This window comes from Hibiscus syriacus, unplaced genomic scaffold (genome assembly GCF_006381635.1).
Source record: "Hibiscus syriacus cultivar Baekdansim isolate YM2019G1 unplaced genomic scaffold, ASM638163v2 tig00110474_pilon, whole genome shotgun sequence".
In the NCBI taxonomy this organism is placed as follows: domain Eukaryota; kingdom Viridiplantae; phylum Streptophyta; class Magnoliopsida; order Malvales; family Malvaceae; genus Hibiscus; species Hibiscus syriacus.
Genome location: NW_024062753.1, coordinates 1,115,931 through 1,132,951, shown reverse-complemented (window position 1 = coordinate 1,132,951; position 17,021 = coordinate 1,115,931). Strand labels below are relative to the sequence as shown.

At 30.0% G+C, this 17,021-nt stretch overlaps 1 protein-coding gene across 1 annotated transcript; it reads left to right on the top strand.

Moving 5' to 3' along the window:
- The first annotated feature begins 13,667 nt into the window (after positions 1–13,667).
- Positions 13,668–14,948, top strand: LOC120128127 (cyclin-dependent kinase inhibitor 7-like). The gene is made up of 4 exons (XM_039145894.1): positions 13,668–14,161; positions 14,335–14,387; positions 14,529–14,690; positions 14,879–14,948. Exons 1-4 carry the CDS (start codon positions 13,784–13,786, stop codon positions 14,946–14,948), a joined length of 663 nt encoding a protein of 220 aa, XP_039001825.1. The 5' UTR covers positions 13,668–13,783.
- The last annotated feature ends 2,073 nt before the right edge of the window (positions 14,949–17,021 follow it).

Here is a 17,021-nt window from a genome sequence, read left to right as displayed (position 1 = left end):
TTTTGAAAGAAAAAAAATTTAAGGGCATTTTAGTCCAAAACGTCGGTAATCCAACAATACCTAAGGAATGAGAGGTAATGACATTCCCGGTAATGTATCCAAAAAAATTCACTATTAGTAATGTAACACCCCAACCCGTACCCGACCCGAATACGAGTCTGAGGTGTCACATTGACTTTTCAAACCTTGACACTTAAAGAAAAACCCCGGGGAATTTAAAACTTATTTAAAATAAAATACTTTAATTTACATAAAAGAGACCACAAAATACAAACTTGATCAGATTACTCATAATTAACGACTTATTACATGCCAACACTCTATACACAACAAAATACATACTTTGTCGATTACTTCTAATCTGATCTTCTAGTAATAATACTGTCGTTGCTACTTCTATTCTTGCTCTTCACGTTTCTTGATACCTACGTGTAAATCACTTACACGTTAAGTCATAGACTTAGTGAGGCAATAAATAAACATGTAACAGTAGATTCATGAATATGCATTCTTACTATTTGATCATGATTTTTAATATGCATGGATATATTTCCTATGACATATATAATCAAGTCATGCACACATGAAACCTACCTTTTTGCATCACTTTCACTTTAATTTATATTTCAATTGTTGTTGTTGTTGCCCATGTATATTATTGAGAATAGAGGTATGTGAGTACATTGAGGTTGTGCGCTAATGCTGTCACCACAGCTCGTATAAATTCCCTCATGGGGCACCAAACATTTGTTCAGTATTCGTCCCGAAGGACTGCTATATATGTCCCGTAAGACCACTACGTCCTGAAGGACTACAATACCCTCGACTCTTGGCATGTCAACTATACCTATAGCTCTCATATCATATACTATGGGCATTTATTATGAATATATTTCTCATCACTTATTCTTTCTCTTCTGTCACATACCACATGTATGTGTAACCATATATTTCATATCATATCACATATTGCATATTCATATGTCATTTCATATATTCACATAGCTTATTTCATTTCACATTGGTCATATCTCATAGCATATATCACATATGCATATAATCATGTATATCATATCATATCTTATGTTTCATGCTCTTATGTTTATGCATATCATGTATTCATGTACATATAAGAGTCACATATCAAATAACATTTTAGGAGTCACTTCTTACCATAGTAACTCCATCATTGGCTCATCGCAAGCCAATGTTCGTTCAATAATATAAGTACAATTAAAATTGCACTCACCTTAGCCTTGCTTTGATTCGATTATAATCCTTTGATTATTCCGGAACTTGTTTAGGCTCAATATCTAAATAAATATATTATTTCAAAACAACTATCAGAAGCCTAAACTTTAAACTTGATGTTAATAACTTAAATCAGTTTAATGAATCAAATTTCATTTTTTTCATTTAGGGGGGAATCGATACCCCCCAGGGGGAATCTGTTCCCCCGGCACATACTGGAATTTTTGTCCAAGAGGGGGAATCGATTCCCTTCATAGTGTATCGGTTCCCTCTACCCAGAAATTGTATTTTAACCCCGAAAATCATCAATTATTCACTTAATTCTTCTATTTTAAACCCCTATCATGTCATTAAACTCAACTACCATTACTTAAACCAACTTATATCCATGAAAATCATCTATAACTTCAAAATCCTATCATTCATATGTAATTCAAGAATCATACTCAAATTTCAATATGTTCTAAATACAATTCTAACACTTCTATCTTCTTATTCTCATAGATGACAAGTCAAATTCAACTTAAAATTCAACTTATCAACTCTATTCCATGATTTCATATGAAAACTCGTTTTCTTAAATCTCTTATAACTTCTTCATCTTTTGATTATAAGACAACTTAATTTTTCCTTAAGCTTAGTTATCATCTAATGATAAAAACCTAATCTTCAATTTAACAAATAACCAACAAATAGAAAACTCACCTTATGCTTTGCACGTTGGAGAAAAAGAAGGTAAGAAGAAGAAGAGTTTTCTAAATACTCTCCCCCAACGTTTATCTCTTCATAAAGAGATAACAAAATATCTTTCATGTTAAATGACCATTTTCCCCTTAATTCCTTTGATAATTACTAATTATTTTCAGGAAATATTTCCGAACAAATCATTACACTATTCAAATATCTTACTTTAATCAATACATTCTGAAGTTTTACAATTTAGTCATTAACCTGTATTTTGGGATGTTACAATCTCTCCCTCTTAAGAAAATTCGTTCTCGAATTTTCACTGTACAAATATATGGGAACTGTCTACTTATATCATATTTGCACTTCCATATTATACTACAAATCCACCTCTTTTAAAGATCCATAAGGTCTAATGAATGTAGGACTGAGCTATACTATACAGAGAATCTTATTCAGAACAAGACATTAATAAATACTTTATCACTTATCTAGAAATTCCATTTTTTCTTTAAATATATATAGAACTTCTGTTAACTATCCACTATCTTACTTTTTTTTCACTTTTCTTCAACTTCTTTGATCCAATCCGTCCATACAAAATCTCAATATTTCTATTCGACTAACTTAATAGTTTCCAGCATTTCTTTTACACAATGTCACAAAAAAACTATTTTGATATTTTTCTTTACTTGCAAACCTACCTCATTAAACAAACTCAATAATAACTCTTCCTATGACAACATTGTCTGACTTTGAATCTTTAACTTTCCCTTCGTGGTTGCAATTACTAAACTTATTTTCAATCAACAAGGAATTACATTCATTTATATCTTTTCACTAATTCGATTCTACACCTTTTAATCTTTATAAATTTGTATAAATATAATGTCGCTCATCATGGAAATAATAAGGTTCCATCCATACGGTAATCTCAATCCTTATCACTCAACATCATGAGTCTGTTGATTTCTTTCATCAGTCTCTAATGACTTACAACATAAACCAAACATTTATTCTTATACCATCTTCATCCAAATTATTATACACATTTCTTTCTAAATTTTACTCATATCAATCTTGAAATTGATGTCAATACTTTTTTTTCATCTCAAAAGTAACATATTTATCTTTAACAACTTGATTAGAGAGAATACTATCATTCAAATATATCTCAAGTTTCCTTCATACATATAAATAAATCCTTATCTCTTTTACTATATTTACATGGCTAAGAAACACAACCTTAAACCAATACATGTTACACTTGGTTAACTTAGTCTGACATTCTTTTTCCGATCTTTTAAACTCTATTATACACTCCCCTTTGCAATTAATTTTTTTTTTCTAATACGATACTTTAAGAAAACTTTATCGTCTTCATAAAATTCAATTTATTTATGTATCAAGTCTGCCTAATACTTCTGTCGATTAGATGTCATCTTGAAATTATCTTAAATTATCTTTACTTTATCCTCAATCACTTTCAATAAATCCTGGAAAATAAATTCTGATCCTTTAACTTGAACCAAATTAATGATGTCCGATATTTTCTCCCAAATAAAACTTCATACAGAGTCATCTTAATGCTCAATTGATAATTATTATTATAGACAAATTCTACTAAAGGTAAATAATTTTCCCATGATTCTTTGAATTCAATCATACATACCCTTTTTAAAGTATGAATAATCTGTTAAACTCACTATTTGTCTATGCATAGATATCAATGCTACAATTAATTTAAATTCCTAAGACCTTTTCAAAGATTTCCACAACTTTGAGATAATATTAAATCTTCATCAGATATAATTAAGACATGCAATTTACAAAATCCAACAATCTTTTCATATAACCTTACATACTTATCCAAGAAATATTTACCTCAGTATGATAAAGGATACTAACTTAATCAGTTTCTTCATAAACCTCCAAATTTAGTCTATACTGAAATTCTGATACAAAATTCATAACTCTTTATCCTTTCCATTTAGAATTGAAAAATTCTTACTTTTATACCAAACTTATACTTTACACCTTATCATAACTCTTTTCATTCTTAAACCTTTAAACTCTATCATTTAATTTCCTTATCTCTTTATTCCTTCACAAATCAAATCTCCTTGCAATCTAAATCATTTCATTCTTTTTTTTTACTCCATTACGTTTTTCATATCTATATGAAAAACATCATAATAACACTTATGCTTATATTTGATTACTAATATTTATCACATTTTCATAACCTTAATATTTTACATTATTTTCACATAACTTTATTCTTTATCCTTTCTTATACTTGCATTATTTTTATTTCTCAAAGCGCCTTTTAAAACCTGTAAATACTCTTCTCATTGTCTTAATCATATATATATATATATGATCCAAATACCTAACCATATTCAAATCCATATCATACTTGATTAATTCACTTATATTTTCTTCCAATCAGAATTATCTCAACAATTGTTTACTTAACTTATCAAATTCACATTCATTCTCATGTATCATGAAATTTTATTTGTTCACTCTCAACATTTCAACATCTTCCATCTTATAAAATAATTACTGACATATCTATTTCTTAAACTTTTTCCAAAACAATATTCACATCAATAAATCTTCCATTATTCCCATTACAACATTTATTTACCATATTTTAGCTCAACTGCATAGCAACTAAATTATCTCATCTAAATTCTCCACTTTATAATAGTGGATATCCTTTAACAATATTTAATAGCACCTTAATTTTTTAAACGAAATCTTTAATTTTAATCTAAGGTACAACCCTTATCCACTCAATCATATACCATATTTTCAATCAAATTATTATATATATATTCCAATGATATCTTACTCAACTTTTCAAACTTGGACTATTACTCACACGCAATATTATTTCTCTGATTAAAATCGAACATTATAACTTCCTTTATCTTATAAATTGTTCACCGACTTACTCATTCTCAAACTTTTCTATTACTCTATATCTTCTCTTGAACATTCAAATCCTTATCTCACATACACATACTTAAACTTATTTATATCCCTTTAAAATAATTTTTTTCTTCAATTTTCATAACTTCTAACAGAGCTTTTAACCCAATTCACAAAGATTATCTTTAACCATGACTTATCATCAATTAACTCCTTATTTAATATTCAAATATCAGACCCTACCGCTTTAGTCTGTCTGACTCTCATCTGATTTGATTCTCTGGCAGAGAATGCAACTAATTCATATCTGATTTGAAGTTGAAAGCTAGAATCTCTATCTTTCTTTAATGGTGCTTAACTCTATTAAACACTAATTCTCTTAATCATCTGAAATTTTTGTTCTCCAATCCTTTTATTCTTAGCTCTCTATAGAATTTTAACGCAATTAATCATTTCTTGAATTGAGAACAATTTCAAAACCAGTAACACTCTTTTAATTTAAGGCGCAAGCCCTAAACAACCAATCACATGTTCTTCCTTATCCTTCCTAATCAAAATTAACACAACAATAAATCGGTTTAACTTATTAAACTTATACTCATACACATGCATGTGTAACTTATTTGATAATCTCATATATTCGATCTTCATTTGTTTTATGAACTGATCATTCATATACTTATTCATAAATTCTTCTACAATTGATAACCACGTAACTTGATATTTTAACATTTTTATGGTGATATTATTCACCATACTTCTAGCTTACATACGTAGTAATAAAACTACTCAATTTAACTTCTCCACTTTGGAGAAATGAAAATTTTCTAATATTATCTTCCTACCATTTAATCAAATTTCCATAACAATGGAACATTTCTCAAATTCACCCTTAAACTCGGGTGTTCTCAACTCTTTTCAATACATTAATTCTATGAATTATAGAAGTATAAAATTAAAACACATCATAATATCATTCAACATCATGAATCACTCTCTAATCTTATACAGGCATTCCCTGAGGTTTTCGCTCTTCTCCCTACCTGGCCAGGGCAGTGAATGTTATTACCTTCAGGTCTATCACCTTGTATTTCACTTTAAAAATTCTTATGATCATATATCTAATATAACATAATATTTTAATTCTATTAGCAAGACAGTACACTTATTATTCCATCAGATCAGAAGTTTTCACTATTTTGTTGGCATGTATACCTTATAAAGCACTCTAGACTCCGGTTTATGCCGAGAATCGACTAAACCTTAGCTCTGATACCATTAACTGTAACACCCCAACCCGTACCCGACCCGAATACAAGTCTGATGTGTCATATTGACTTTTCAAACCTTGACACTTAAAGAAAAACCCCAGGGAATTTAAAACTTATTTAAAACAAAATACTGTAATTTACATAAAAGAGACCACAAAATACAAACTTGATCAGAGTACTCATAATTAACGACTTATTACATGCCAACACTCTATACACAACAAAATACATACTTTGTCGATTACTTCTGATCTGATCTTCTAGTAATAATATTGTCCTTGCTACTTCTATTCTTGCTCTTCACGTTTCTTGGTACCTATGTGTAAATCACTTACACGCTAAGTCATAGACTTAGTGAGGCAATAAATAAACATGTAACAGTAGATTCATGAATATGCATTCTTACTATTTGATCATGATATTTCAATATGCATGGATATATTTCCTATGCCATATATAATCAAGTCATGCACACATGAAACTTACATTTTTGCATCACTTTCACTTTAATTTATATTTCAATTGTTGTTATTGTTGCCCATGTATATTATTGAGAATAGAGGTATGTGAGTACATTGAGGTTGTGCACTAATGCTGTCACCACAGCTCGTATAAATTCCCTCATGGGGCACCGAACATTTGTTTAGTATTCGTCCCGAAAGACTGCTATATATGTCCCGTAGGACCACTACGTCCCGAAGAACTACGTCCCGATGGACTACGTCCTGAAGGACTACAATACCCTCGACTCTTGGCATGCCAACTATACCTATAGCTCTCGTATCATATACCATGGGCATTTATTATGAATATATTTCTCATCACTTATTCTTTCTCTTCTGTCACATACCACATGTATGTGTAACCATATATTTCATATCATATCACATATTGCATATTCATATGTCATTTCATATATTCACATAGCTTATTTCATTTCACATTGGTCATATCTCATAGCATATATCATATATGCATATAATCATATATATCATATCATATATCTTATGTTTCATGCTCTCATGTTTATGCATATCATGTATTCATGTACATATAAGAGTCACATATCAAATAACATTTTAGGAGTCACTTCTTACCATAGTAACTCCATCATTGGCTCATCGCAAGCCAATGTTCGTTCAATAATATAAGTACAATTAAAATTACACTCACTTTAGCCTTGCTTTGATTCGATTATAATCTTTTGATTATTCCGGAACTTGTTTAGCTCAATATCTACATAAATATATCATTTCAAAACAACTATCAGAAGCCTAAACTTTAAACTTGATGTTAATAACTTAAATCGGTTTAATGAATCAAATTCCATTTTTTTCATTTAGGGGGGAATCGAATACCCCCCAGGGGGAATCTGTTCCCCCTGCACATACTGGAATTTTCGTCCAAGAGGGGGAATCGATTCCCTTCATAGGGTATCGGTTCCCTCTACCTAGAAATTATATTTTAACCCCGAAAATCATCAATTCTTCACTTAATTCTTCTATTTTAAACCTCTAACATGTCATTAAACTCAACTACCATTACTTAAACCAACTTATATCCATGAAAATCATCTATAACTTCAAAATCCTATCATTCATATGTAATTCAAGAATCATACTCAAATTTCAATATGTTCTAAATACAATTCTAACACTTATATCTTCTTATTCTCATAGATGACAAGTCAAATTCAACTTAAAATTCAACTTATCAACTATATTCCATGATTTCATATAAAAACTCGTTTTCTTAAATCTCTTATATCTTATTCATCTTTTGATTATAAGACAACTTAAGCTTTCCTTAAGCTTAGTTATCATCTAATGATCAAAACCTAATCTTCAATTTAACAAATAACCAACAAATAGAAAACTCACCTTATGCTCTGCACGTTGGAGAAGAAGAAGGTAAGAAGAAGAAGAGTTTTCTAAATACTCTCCCCCAACGTTTATCTCTTCATAAAGAGATAACAAAATATCTTTCATGTTAAATGACCATTTTGCCCCTTAATTCCTTTGATAATTACTAATTATTTTTAGGAAATATTTCCGAACAAATCATTATACTATTCAAATATCTTACTTTAATCAACACATTATGAAGTTTTACAATTTAGTCACTAACCTGTATTTTGGGATGTTACAGGTAATGTAAGATACATTACCGGGAATGACATTCCCAGCCAACCAAACGGGGGAATGTGGATTCCATTCCCATGGGAATCTCACATTCCCCCAACCAAACATACCCTTAGGGGGTGTTTGGATGGGGGAATGTGGGATTCCCATGGGAATGAAATCCACATTCTCCCGTTTGGTTAGCCAGGGAATCCTATTCCCGGTAGTGTAAGATTACCGATAGTGGATTTTTTGGGGTATATTACCGGGAATATCATTACCTCCATTTCCTTAGGTATTGTTGGATTACCGGCATTTTGGACTAAAATGCCCTTAAATTTTTATTTTTTTCAAAAATATATTTCTTCTGTCATTTAATAATAAAAATTCTACGAATGTTAAATTACAAATTTATCCTTAAATTATTTTAGATTTACAAAAAAAATCTATAATTAAAATTTTATATGAAGTTCAATGGTTAAAATAAAATTTTACTCTTTCATTAAACTTTTTTTTATTTTTAATTTTGTAAAAAATATATAAATATCATGAATTTAAATTTTTTTAAAGAAAATATAAATATTTTCCAACTTGTAATATTATACAAATATATAATAAGGACAATTTGGTCAAATATACATTCCAATAATCTTTTATTCCTTTAACCAAACACGGTAATCTTACATTCCTGCTAAGCCAACCAAACACAAAATACAGCATTCTCAGTAATCCTATTCCCTGGTAATCTTATATTCCCACTGGTAATCTTACATTCCGTGAACCAAACGCATTATGGTAAAATACACTTTAGATCACTATTAAAGTTCAGTTATATATATGTCACATTTTTCAATAAAGGTTACAATTTAATCACTCAATTAAGATATTATTATAAATCGATCATCATATCATTAAATATTAGATCAAATAATTTTGTGACCTGATATAATAAATTAATAATAATTTTAATCTTTAAAATTTATGTATTCTATCAATGTGATCAAAATTTAATAAATTTAATCTTCATGTTTGAAAAGAATATCAATATAATAATTGTTCTTCTGCGAAATTACTTGTTCTTCTCTCAAAAATATTTTTATTGTTATTTAGAGCTGCTCTCAATATCTTATATTGTGTTGAATTCTATTAATGAGCATTGTGTTTATTATTTTGTCTAAGTCGTCATGTAGGGGAGTAGGAAAAATCATTCTAAATTACAAGTTTTAGAGCTAAAATTACTATTATATCAAGATTTTTTTTTCCATTTTTATCAAAAAATGAATTGTTTATAATAATATTTTGGTTTTAATTTTATTTTTTTTTAAAATAATTTCTTATAACCAAACTAATAATTGAAGGGTCCAAAATGCAGTGCATTACTAGAATCCCAAAAGATAAAAAGAATTCCAGTTCTACACGAACCCATTTGAGGCCTCCATTTCAACAAAGTGTAGTACAGGCAATCCCAATTTGTAGTCATTTGCAGCAACTTGGTAATCTAAGAACACAAGTAAATACCCACGATGTCTGAATCTCTTTGCAGACTTTATATTTTTCTACAGACATTAAAATCCTTGTCCAATATCCACCATGACAACAACATTGAAGAAGTGGTTTGTCCTTTCACCGACACATAAGGGTCCCTTGGCCCCTAAAGTGAGATCTGCATTTAACTTGACATAGACAGGAATTGGGATGTGTGTTTTTGGTATACAAATTTCAACCCAAATCTTAAATGAGTCTTGCTTATTAATTTCGACTTTTGGTACCACTTTAGATAAATGTTTCGATTTTTCATTTGTCGAATTAATTGAACGTTTATAGTTATTAGTCAATAAAAGATCCAATCGAATTAATATTAATTAACTGGACTGTTTTCAATTATATGCGATGTAATATCAGCGTTGGATATGCAACACTAGTAGATTTGTTGAAGCTTTTAGTTGGAAAGGCAGCTCCGCCTTCTACGGTAAAAGAGCAGGCAGTTGGCTGTGGCCGCTGCAGCCCTCATAAAACAGGCAATGACTCTACTGTTTTACCATCCTTGCACGGTATTCACGACAATTAAACTGTCACGGAGTATTGGTCGGCTACACTACACTGCTAAAACATATGCATTAGTAAGATACGTGATGGATACACAAAGTATTCATTCTTTTATTCCTGATTTCTATCCATATCATCGTGTGTGTATATAAAAGATTTTAATTCTTTTTAATATTTAACGTGGGTAATCAACCGGTGTGATTACGATTTAGGGTAGTTTGATAAGCTGATGGTGGTGGTGAATTAGTTATAAGTTATAATTCTATGGATGGAGAAACACCGTTAATCGATTGTATAATGAATTTAGAAAAATAAGAAAAATTATTTTCTTGACTACAAGAAAATTATTATACCTTATTTGAATCTTCATCACAAAAGATCTGCTTCACGTTCACAGTAGATTTATCTTCGTTGTTATTCTTAAATAATTATGTATCATTCAGAATTATTGAAAGTCTTCGAAATCTCATAGTTTATAGAGTCTCTAGCAGCTTTTGAAATCATATAGCTTTCAATCAGTTACAATTTTTTGATATGATAATTAATAGATTCATATAATTTGCCAATATCAAATATACTATATGACAATCATATATATTCAGTGTGTCAATCTACAGATAGTCATAATAACTTTATATTTGAAACTGTTATTGAGGATCAACATAAAAACAAACACAGACACTGATGATCTAAGAATGAAAACACTCTCTCTCAGGGTCAATATAAAATTTTATAATTTTATCTTTTATCTCTAGTAAACTATGTAGTGTTTATGGAAGCATTAGACAGTGAGTAACCAGCCTTCAATTGTGTGATTGTTCAAAGGCTACACCAGTTTTAAATGTTCTCCTAACATTTTATTTCCACATAAAACGGTAACAACATTAATTTTGTCCAAGGCAAAGCTTTGAATTAATTAAGATATAGTTGCCATATACATATGTCTTCGTCACTTTGCGCCGCCGGTAAACGGTACTAACAATAATCTCCTTGCACTTAATTATCTCTTTGCGGAAGGTTGATGTTTTGTCAAGTCACTCTTAAATTAGCCCTTTATAAAATGTAGGGAAATTTCTTTAAGAAGTCCTATTAATTATTTATTTATTTTTACTTATTTTATCTTTTTATCGTAAAGATTATATATATATTTAAAACGTTAAACTACATAAAGTATAGAAATACATTTAATTATTGTTCAAAGAATAAAATAGATCAAATTAGATTGGGAGGTTGTCATTGCCTCAACAATACTCGAAATGGATTAGTCGATCAATAGATCATATATCAGTGATTAATTTTTAAAAATACAATATCAAAAACCAAATATTGTACTATTCTCAACACGTCTAATTTAATTAGACGATCCAAGAAAATCATATTAAAAATTTCCTTAAAAAATCAAATACATGATAAATAAATGTCTTTAAACAATTTTTATATATGTAAATGGTTCATTGGGCCAGAAATTAGATTTCTCGAAGCCCGATGGTAGAGTATATGTATGAGGGCAGTCCATGCATATTATCTTACATTAAATTTAATTCAACTCATTTTTAAAAAAAATATTTGGATTTTAAATTTGAAAACCGAAGGAAATTCTGAATTTTTTTTCTTTTCACTTGAAACAGGACTTAATCTAACTTCAAAATAATCGAGATATAATGCTTTAATACATTATTTATGTTTTTATGAATTTCGTAAATATTTACAGTCTAGTTTTTCAATATTGAACCATCATTGGTATTTTAGTTATTTTTCTTCAAATATTAATTAAAATAATATTAAATAATTGAAACAAATAACCATACTAATGATATTAGTTAAAACAATATTTATGAGAAGTCAGATATTATTTTATTTTGGCTACTCAAACACAATTATACAATTCCACACGGCATCCACTAGCTTTTACCATTAATATGCCTATGCCCATAAATAACCATAATAGCTATGTCTCTTGTTTGGGTTTTTAGGTATCTTGTTTATTTACTTATCATTCCTATTGATAATATTTTTATTCAATTTATTTTTAAAATTTTCTGTTTAATATTTATATTTAATATTAATAGATTTTTTTATTAAAATTAAACAAAATAAATTATAAGATTAAGGCCTTATGGTTAATAGGTTTTTGTCATGCTATATTGCTATGAAGATTTATTTTAAATTAAATTATATTTTAAGTAGGTTCTTCTTATATTGATCTCTATATTAGCATGAAATTAAAATTAATTTTTTATAAAAAAATATAGAAATAAAATCCTTGAGCCTTATCTCTCTAGTAGTTTAGTTTATTTGTTTCATTTTCAGGTACGTTGTAGTCTAATTTATTTATTGCTATCTCATTAATACAATTACTATTTTTATACGATTTATTAAATAATTTAATCGTACGAGATGGTATATTCACGAGTTTGGAATAGATCGATAGAGTATATAGGCATTTTACAATTTGAAATTTGACCTAATCTATTGCAGTAAATTTATAAAACAATATATCTGATATTATCATGATAATGTTTTAGATATTCATATCACAAAACTAATTAAATTATTTATTAACAAAATAATGTCATAATTCCAAACTTAAAATAAAAACCATAATTTAGATAAACTAAAATTAAAAATAAATCATATACTTTATATGGTGAAAATATCAAATCTATTAATCACTAATTTAAAATTAGGTAGTGTATACTGTTAAGATAATGAAAGGGAGGCAACGCTTTCTTTAGGTTTATTGATAAGCTCGTGATATCCTCAACAGAGGACCGTGTGATTTGTACAAGAGTAGGGGAAGGATGTGACTAGCTGAAGCAATATAACAGCTTCAACAGAATCCATAATCTCCTAACAGATTGGACTAGTGCAGCACAATATCATCTGCTGCACTCAGTCCTATACACTAACATATACTTCTATTGTTGAACAATATTTTGACCGAGTTTCACATTCATAACTAATGACTAGAGTCTAGAGATAGCCCAAATGCCTAAACGTAACGAGTTCGGATTTGACTCAATCTTATAGTTTTTTTTTAATTCAAGTTTAGGGTTTATTTTGTGAAAAAGAATATTGAATTGTGATTAAATCAAGTCTAACTCGATCCAAATAATTACTATAATATTCTTTCATGTACATATATTTCAACTATCTTCTTGTATTATAGAATAAAAATAGAAAAATATTTATTTTTAATCAAATATAAATATTTATTTAACATTTAAAACTAATAAAACATTATCAAATATGGAAGCTGAATAAAATTAAATAAAAATCAAATTTTAAATGGAAATTAAAAAAAGAATCAAGGTGGCCCAGCTCGAGCACCGAACCAAAATGAAAGGTACAAATATCAACGTCTAAGATATCAATGGCTCAAAGCGCATCATCCAATCACTCGGTCGTTCTTTTTAACATACTCTCCATTCTACAAACTGTAAACCCCAAAAATTAACAAAGCCAGAAATGAAAAAATGTTATTTTTTCTCTAAGAAAAACCCTCGAAGCAAAGAGGCGGAAAGTGCACGAAGAGCACTAAACGAAGTGCAGAAAACAGCAGACATGGAATCTTCAAGCGCAAGCTTCTCATTGTCAAAGAGAAGAAAAACAGTTGATTCTAAAGAATCGCAGGAATTGGAGTTAACTTCACCGGACATTGAGCTCGGAAATACTCGTCGCTTCCTTTCGAACTCATGGAACAAGCCGTTCGCCTCCTCGAAATCCGGTGGAGCATCGGTAGCCGGGGAAATGTGTTCAAGCCTCAGCTCCGGCTACCAGTCTTCGACTAGCAATGAGTCATGTGATAATTTTGTCAAGTGTAGCTTGAGATTCGTAGATCTAAAGGTGAGTTCCGAAAATTATTTTCCTGTTTGCTTGCTGAGAAAATGAAATGGAAGATGCGAAAGCGGTTTTATTCTTCAAAACATTACCATGTCGATTGAGTTAGGATATGAATCTATTTGCTAAATATATTAATTGATTACCTGAAACATTTCACGAATGTTGTTCTTTTGCAGGCCAAGAGTTTTGAAACCGAAATCTCAACATGCATCAACATCAACAAATTCAGGTTAATTTTTTACTGATTCCTTCACCAATCACTACTAGTATTTTGTTTTACCAATATATTTCAAAATAATAATAAAAAGCAACCAACACGAATATTTTCCCTTAACTTTCCGTTTTCTAACCTCCAGTGTCGTTTTTTCAGTGCAGAAACAACTCCAACAGTGGAGCTCATTGGAGACACAGAGGAAACGGCATCGCCACGTAGAAAAAAGTCACCGTCACCAGATAAACCACCGTCACAAGCGGAGATCGACGATTTCTTCGCCGTAGCTGAAAAGTACGAGCAAGTCCGATTCGCAGAAAAGCAAGTGTTTGTTTCTCTCATCAATTTTTCATTCTTCTTTAGTGCGTAGGATAAGCCGTACCACCAAAATGGCGCATTATGGCAGTAGCAGAATCAAGAAAAACCCCCCAAATCTCTGACTAACTAACAAACTTTTCAATTCGTTATATTCCCTCCGATTTTATTTTTAACTTTTTTTTTAATTACAGGTACAATTATGATATAGTGAAGGATGTACCTCTGGACGGTCGGTACCAGTGGATTCGGTTAAAGCACTGAAAGTGAGATAGGTTAAAGTTACATGAGGTAGAACGGAGATATGGCACCTGACAGTTGACAATAGGAAAATATAGTATTCCAAAAGTTTTAAGCTATGGAGTTTTAGTTAAATTTAAGTATTTGAGTTGATCAATGCAAGTTTCTTTTACCATATTATCAAATTTAATGGAATGAAGATAAGGTGTTTGAACTTTATTCCAAATTAAATCTTAAAATAAAACTAAATTCAACATAAAATTTTAATAAAATTCATATATTTGTTATAATTTGAAGTAGACGATAAACAAGCATTGTTTCCATTTCTTTCATGATTTGAGAGTTGAGAAGGGCAACTTTATAAGAGGGTAAGCAGTGATACTTAGGAGTGTGCAAAAATATCCGATCCGTTTGACTCGACCCGTCAATCTGAACTTTAAAAAACCGGGTAATTTTCTAAAAAAATTACCCGACCAGGTCGGGTACCTAGCCCGACATTTCTTGGGTCGGGCCCGGGTCACAAAATTGAGATTTTTCAGGTACCCGGTTAGTTTTTATTTTTTTTATTTTATATTTATATATATAATAGATTATTTATTTAATAGATTATTAGATTTTGTATTTTGAACTTTTAAATTTTATGTTCGGATGTTGAAGTATGTAATTTTAAGTTTTAAACATTTAAATTTGTGTATATTTTTTTTAAATTAATAATTTGAAAATGAAAAAAAATAAAAATCGGGTACCGGGATTTGTACACCCCTACTAATACCCGTTAAAAAAAAAAAACTTACATAGGCACAGAGCATTGTGTGTGTGCATTGGTGGTGAGAGAGCTGAGCGAGCCATCGCCATCCAAGTGCTTGGCAGAAACAAAAGAATGGCAGTCCGCAGAGCAGCGGTACGGCAGCAAAACAAACGAAACGCAGGGTCCACTTCACATATGGGACTAATGCTTGGTTTCCTTTTTTTCAGCGTAAATAAATTTGATGCTTTTCTTGGCCAAGGAGTTTAAATTAGATCGGATCTTGTTTTTCCAAACCCTAATTGAATTTTTATTAGACGGGGACAAGAAGCATAAGCATTGAAGGTTGCTCATACCAGTGACCGGGTTTTGGCCTGCTAATTTTGTGTTGCTCAACCATCGTATTACCCAATAAAACAACTCCTTGATGTGTTCTTAGGGTGACAATGGACACTATAATGCTACAATCATTATTTATGTATACTAAACATGTGTGTATATTTTAATATAATATAAACTGCACGTGCAATGCGACGGTCTTGGTTTGATAACATGGACAGTGACTGATTGCTTTGGATCTAGTGCGCCTTCACATCTGTTGCAGTGAGAGCAGTGGCTGGCCCTGGCAGCTCCCAACGTTGCTTCTTCTTCTTCTTTTTGAAAGACCCAACGTCGCTTCTAAATGAAAATAAAAGGTTAGAATCTATCATTTTATATTGAATGTGTTTCGTTTTGCAAAACGAAGTCCTTTGATGTAATGAAAATCGATGCACAATTTAAAAAATATAAGATATTACATCATTACTGATTCAAATATTAATGTTTTTAGTCGTAGATTTTTAAATTCAAAAACGAAAATGATGATAGAGTTGGTACTTTAAAATTTATATATTATATCAATTTAAACTTAATTTATAATAAATTTATAAGTTTAATCATCCAATAAGATGGTGACATGTATCATCATCTAAATATTATTTTTATCAACTATATTGTTGCGGAAGACGGCTATCGGATAGAGCAAAATCGCAACTGATAATTTGAGAAAATAAAAATGAAGATAAAAAGAGACACAAAATTTACGTGGAAAACCCCTAAATTATATAGGGTAAAAACCACGGGCAACGGTAGAAGAATTTCACTATGAGAAAATAGAAATTACAACCTCTCTCGATCTACCAAGGAGAAAACAATGATAATTCTCTCTTGATAAAAAGGAGAAAACAACTCTCAAGAAACTCTCTAAATTCTCTCTAGTATTTGAAGAAAGCTATAATGCTTTGGGATGGTTTTGAAGCTAAATGAGCTAGGGTATTTATAGTTGAAACTTAAGGACTAATCTTATAAATACC

Excerpts from the sequence above, each read along its gene's own strand:
- LOC120128127 (XM_039145894.1), top strand. The coding sequence starts at position 13,784 with ATGAAAAAATGTTATTTTTTCTCTAAGAAAAACCCTCGAAGCAAAGAG. Across the intron at positions 14,162-14,334 it reads TGAGATTCGTAGATCTAAAG|GCCAAGAGTTTTGAAACCGA; the intron begins GTGAGTTCCGAA and ends GTTCTTTTGCAG. Across the intron at positions 14,691-14,878 it reads CAAGTCCGATTCGCAGAAAA|GTACAATTATGATATAGTGA; the intron begins GCAAGTGTTTGT and ends TTTTAATTACAG.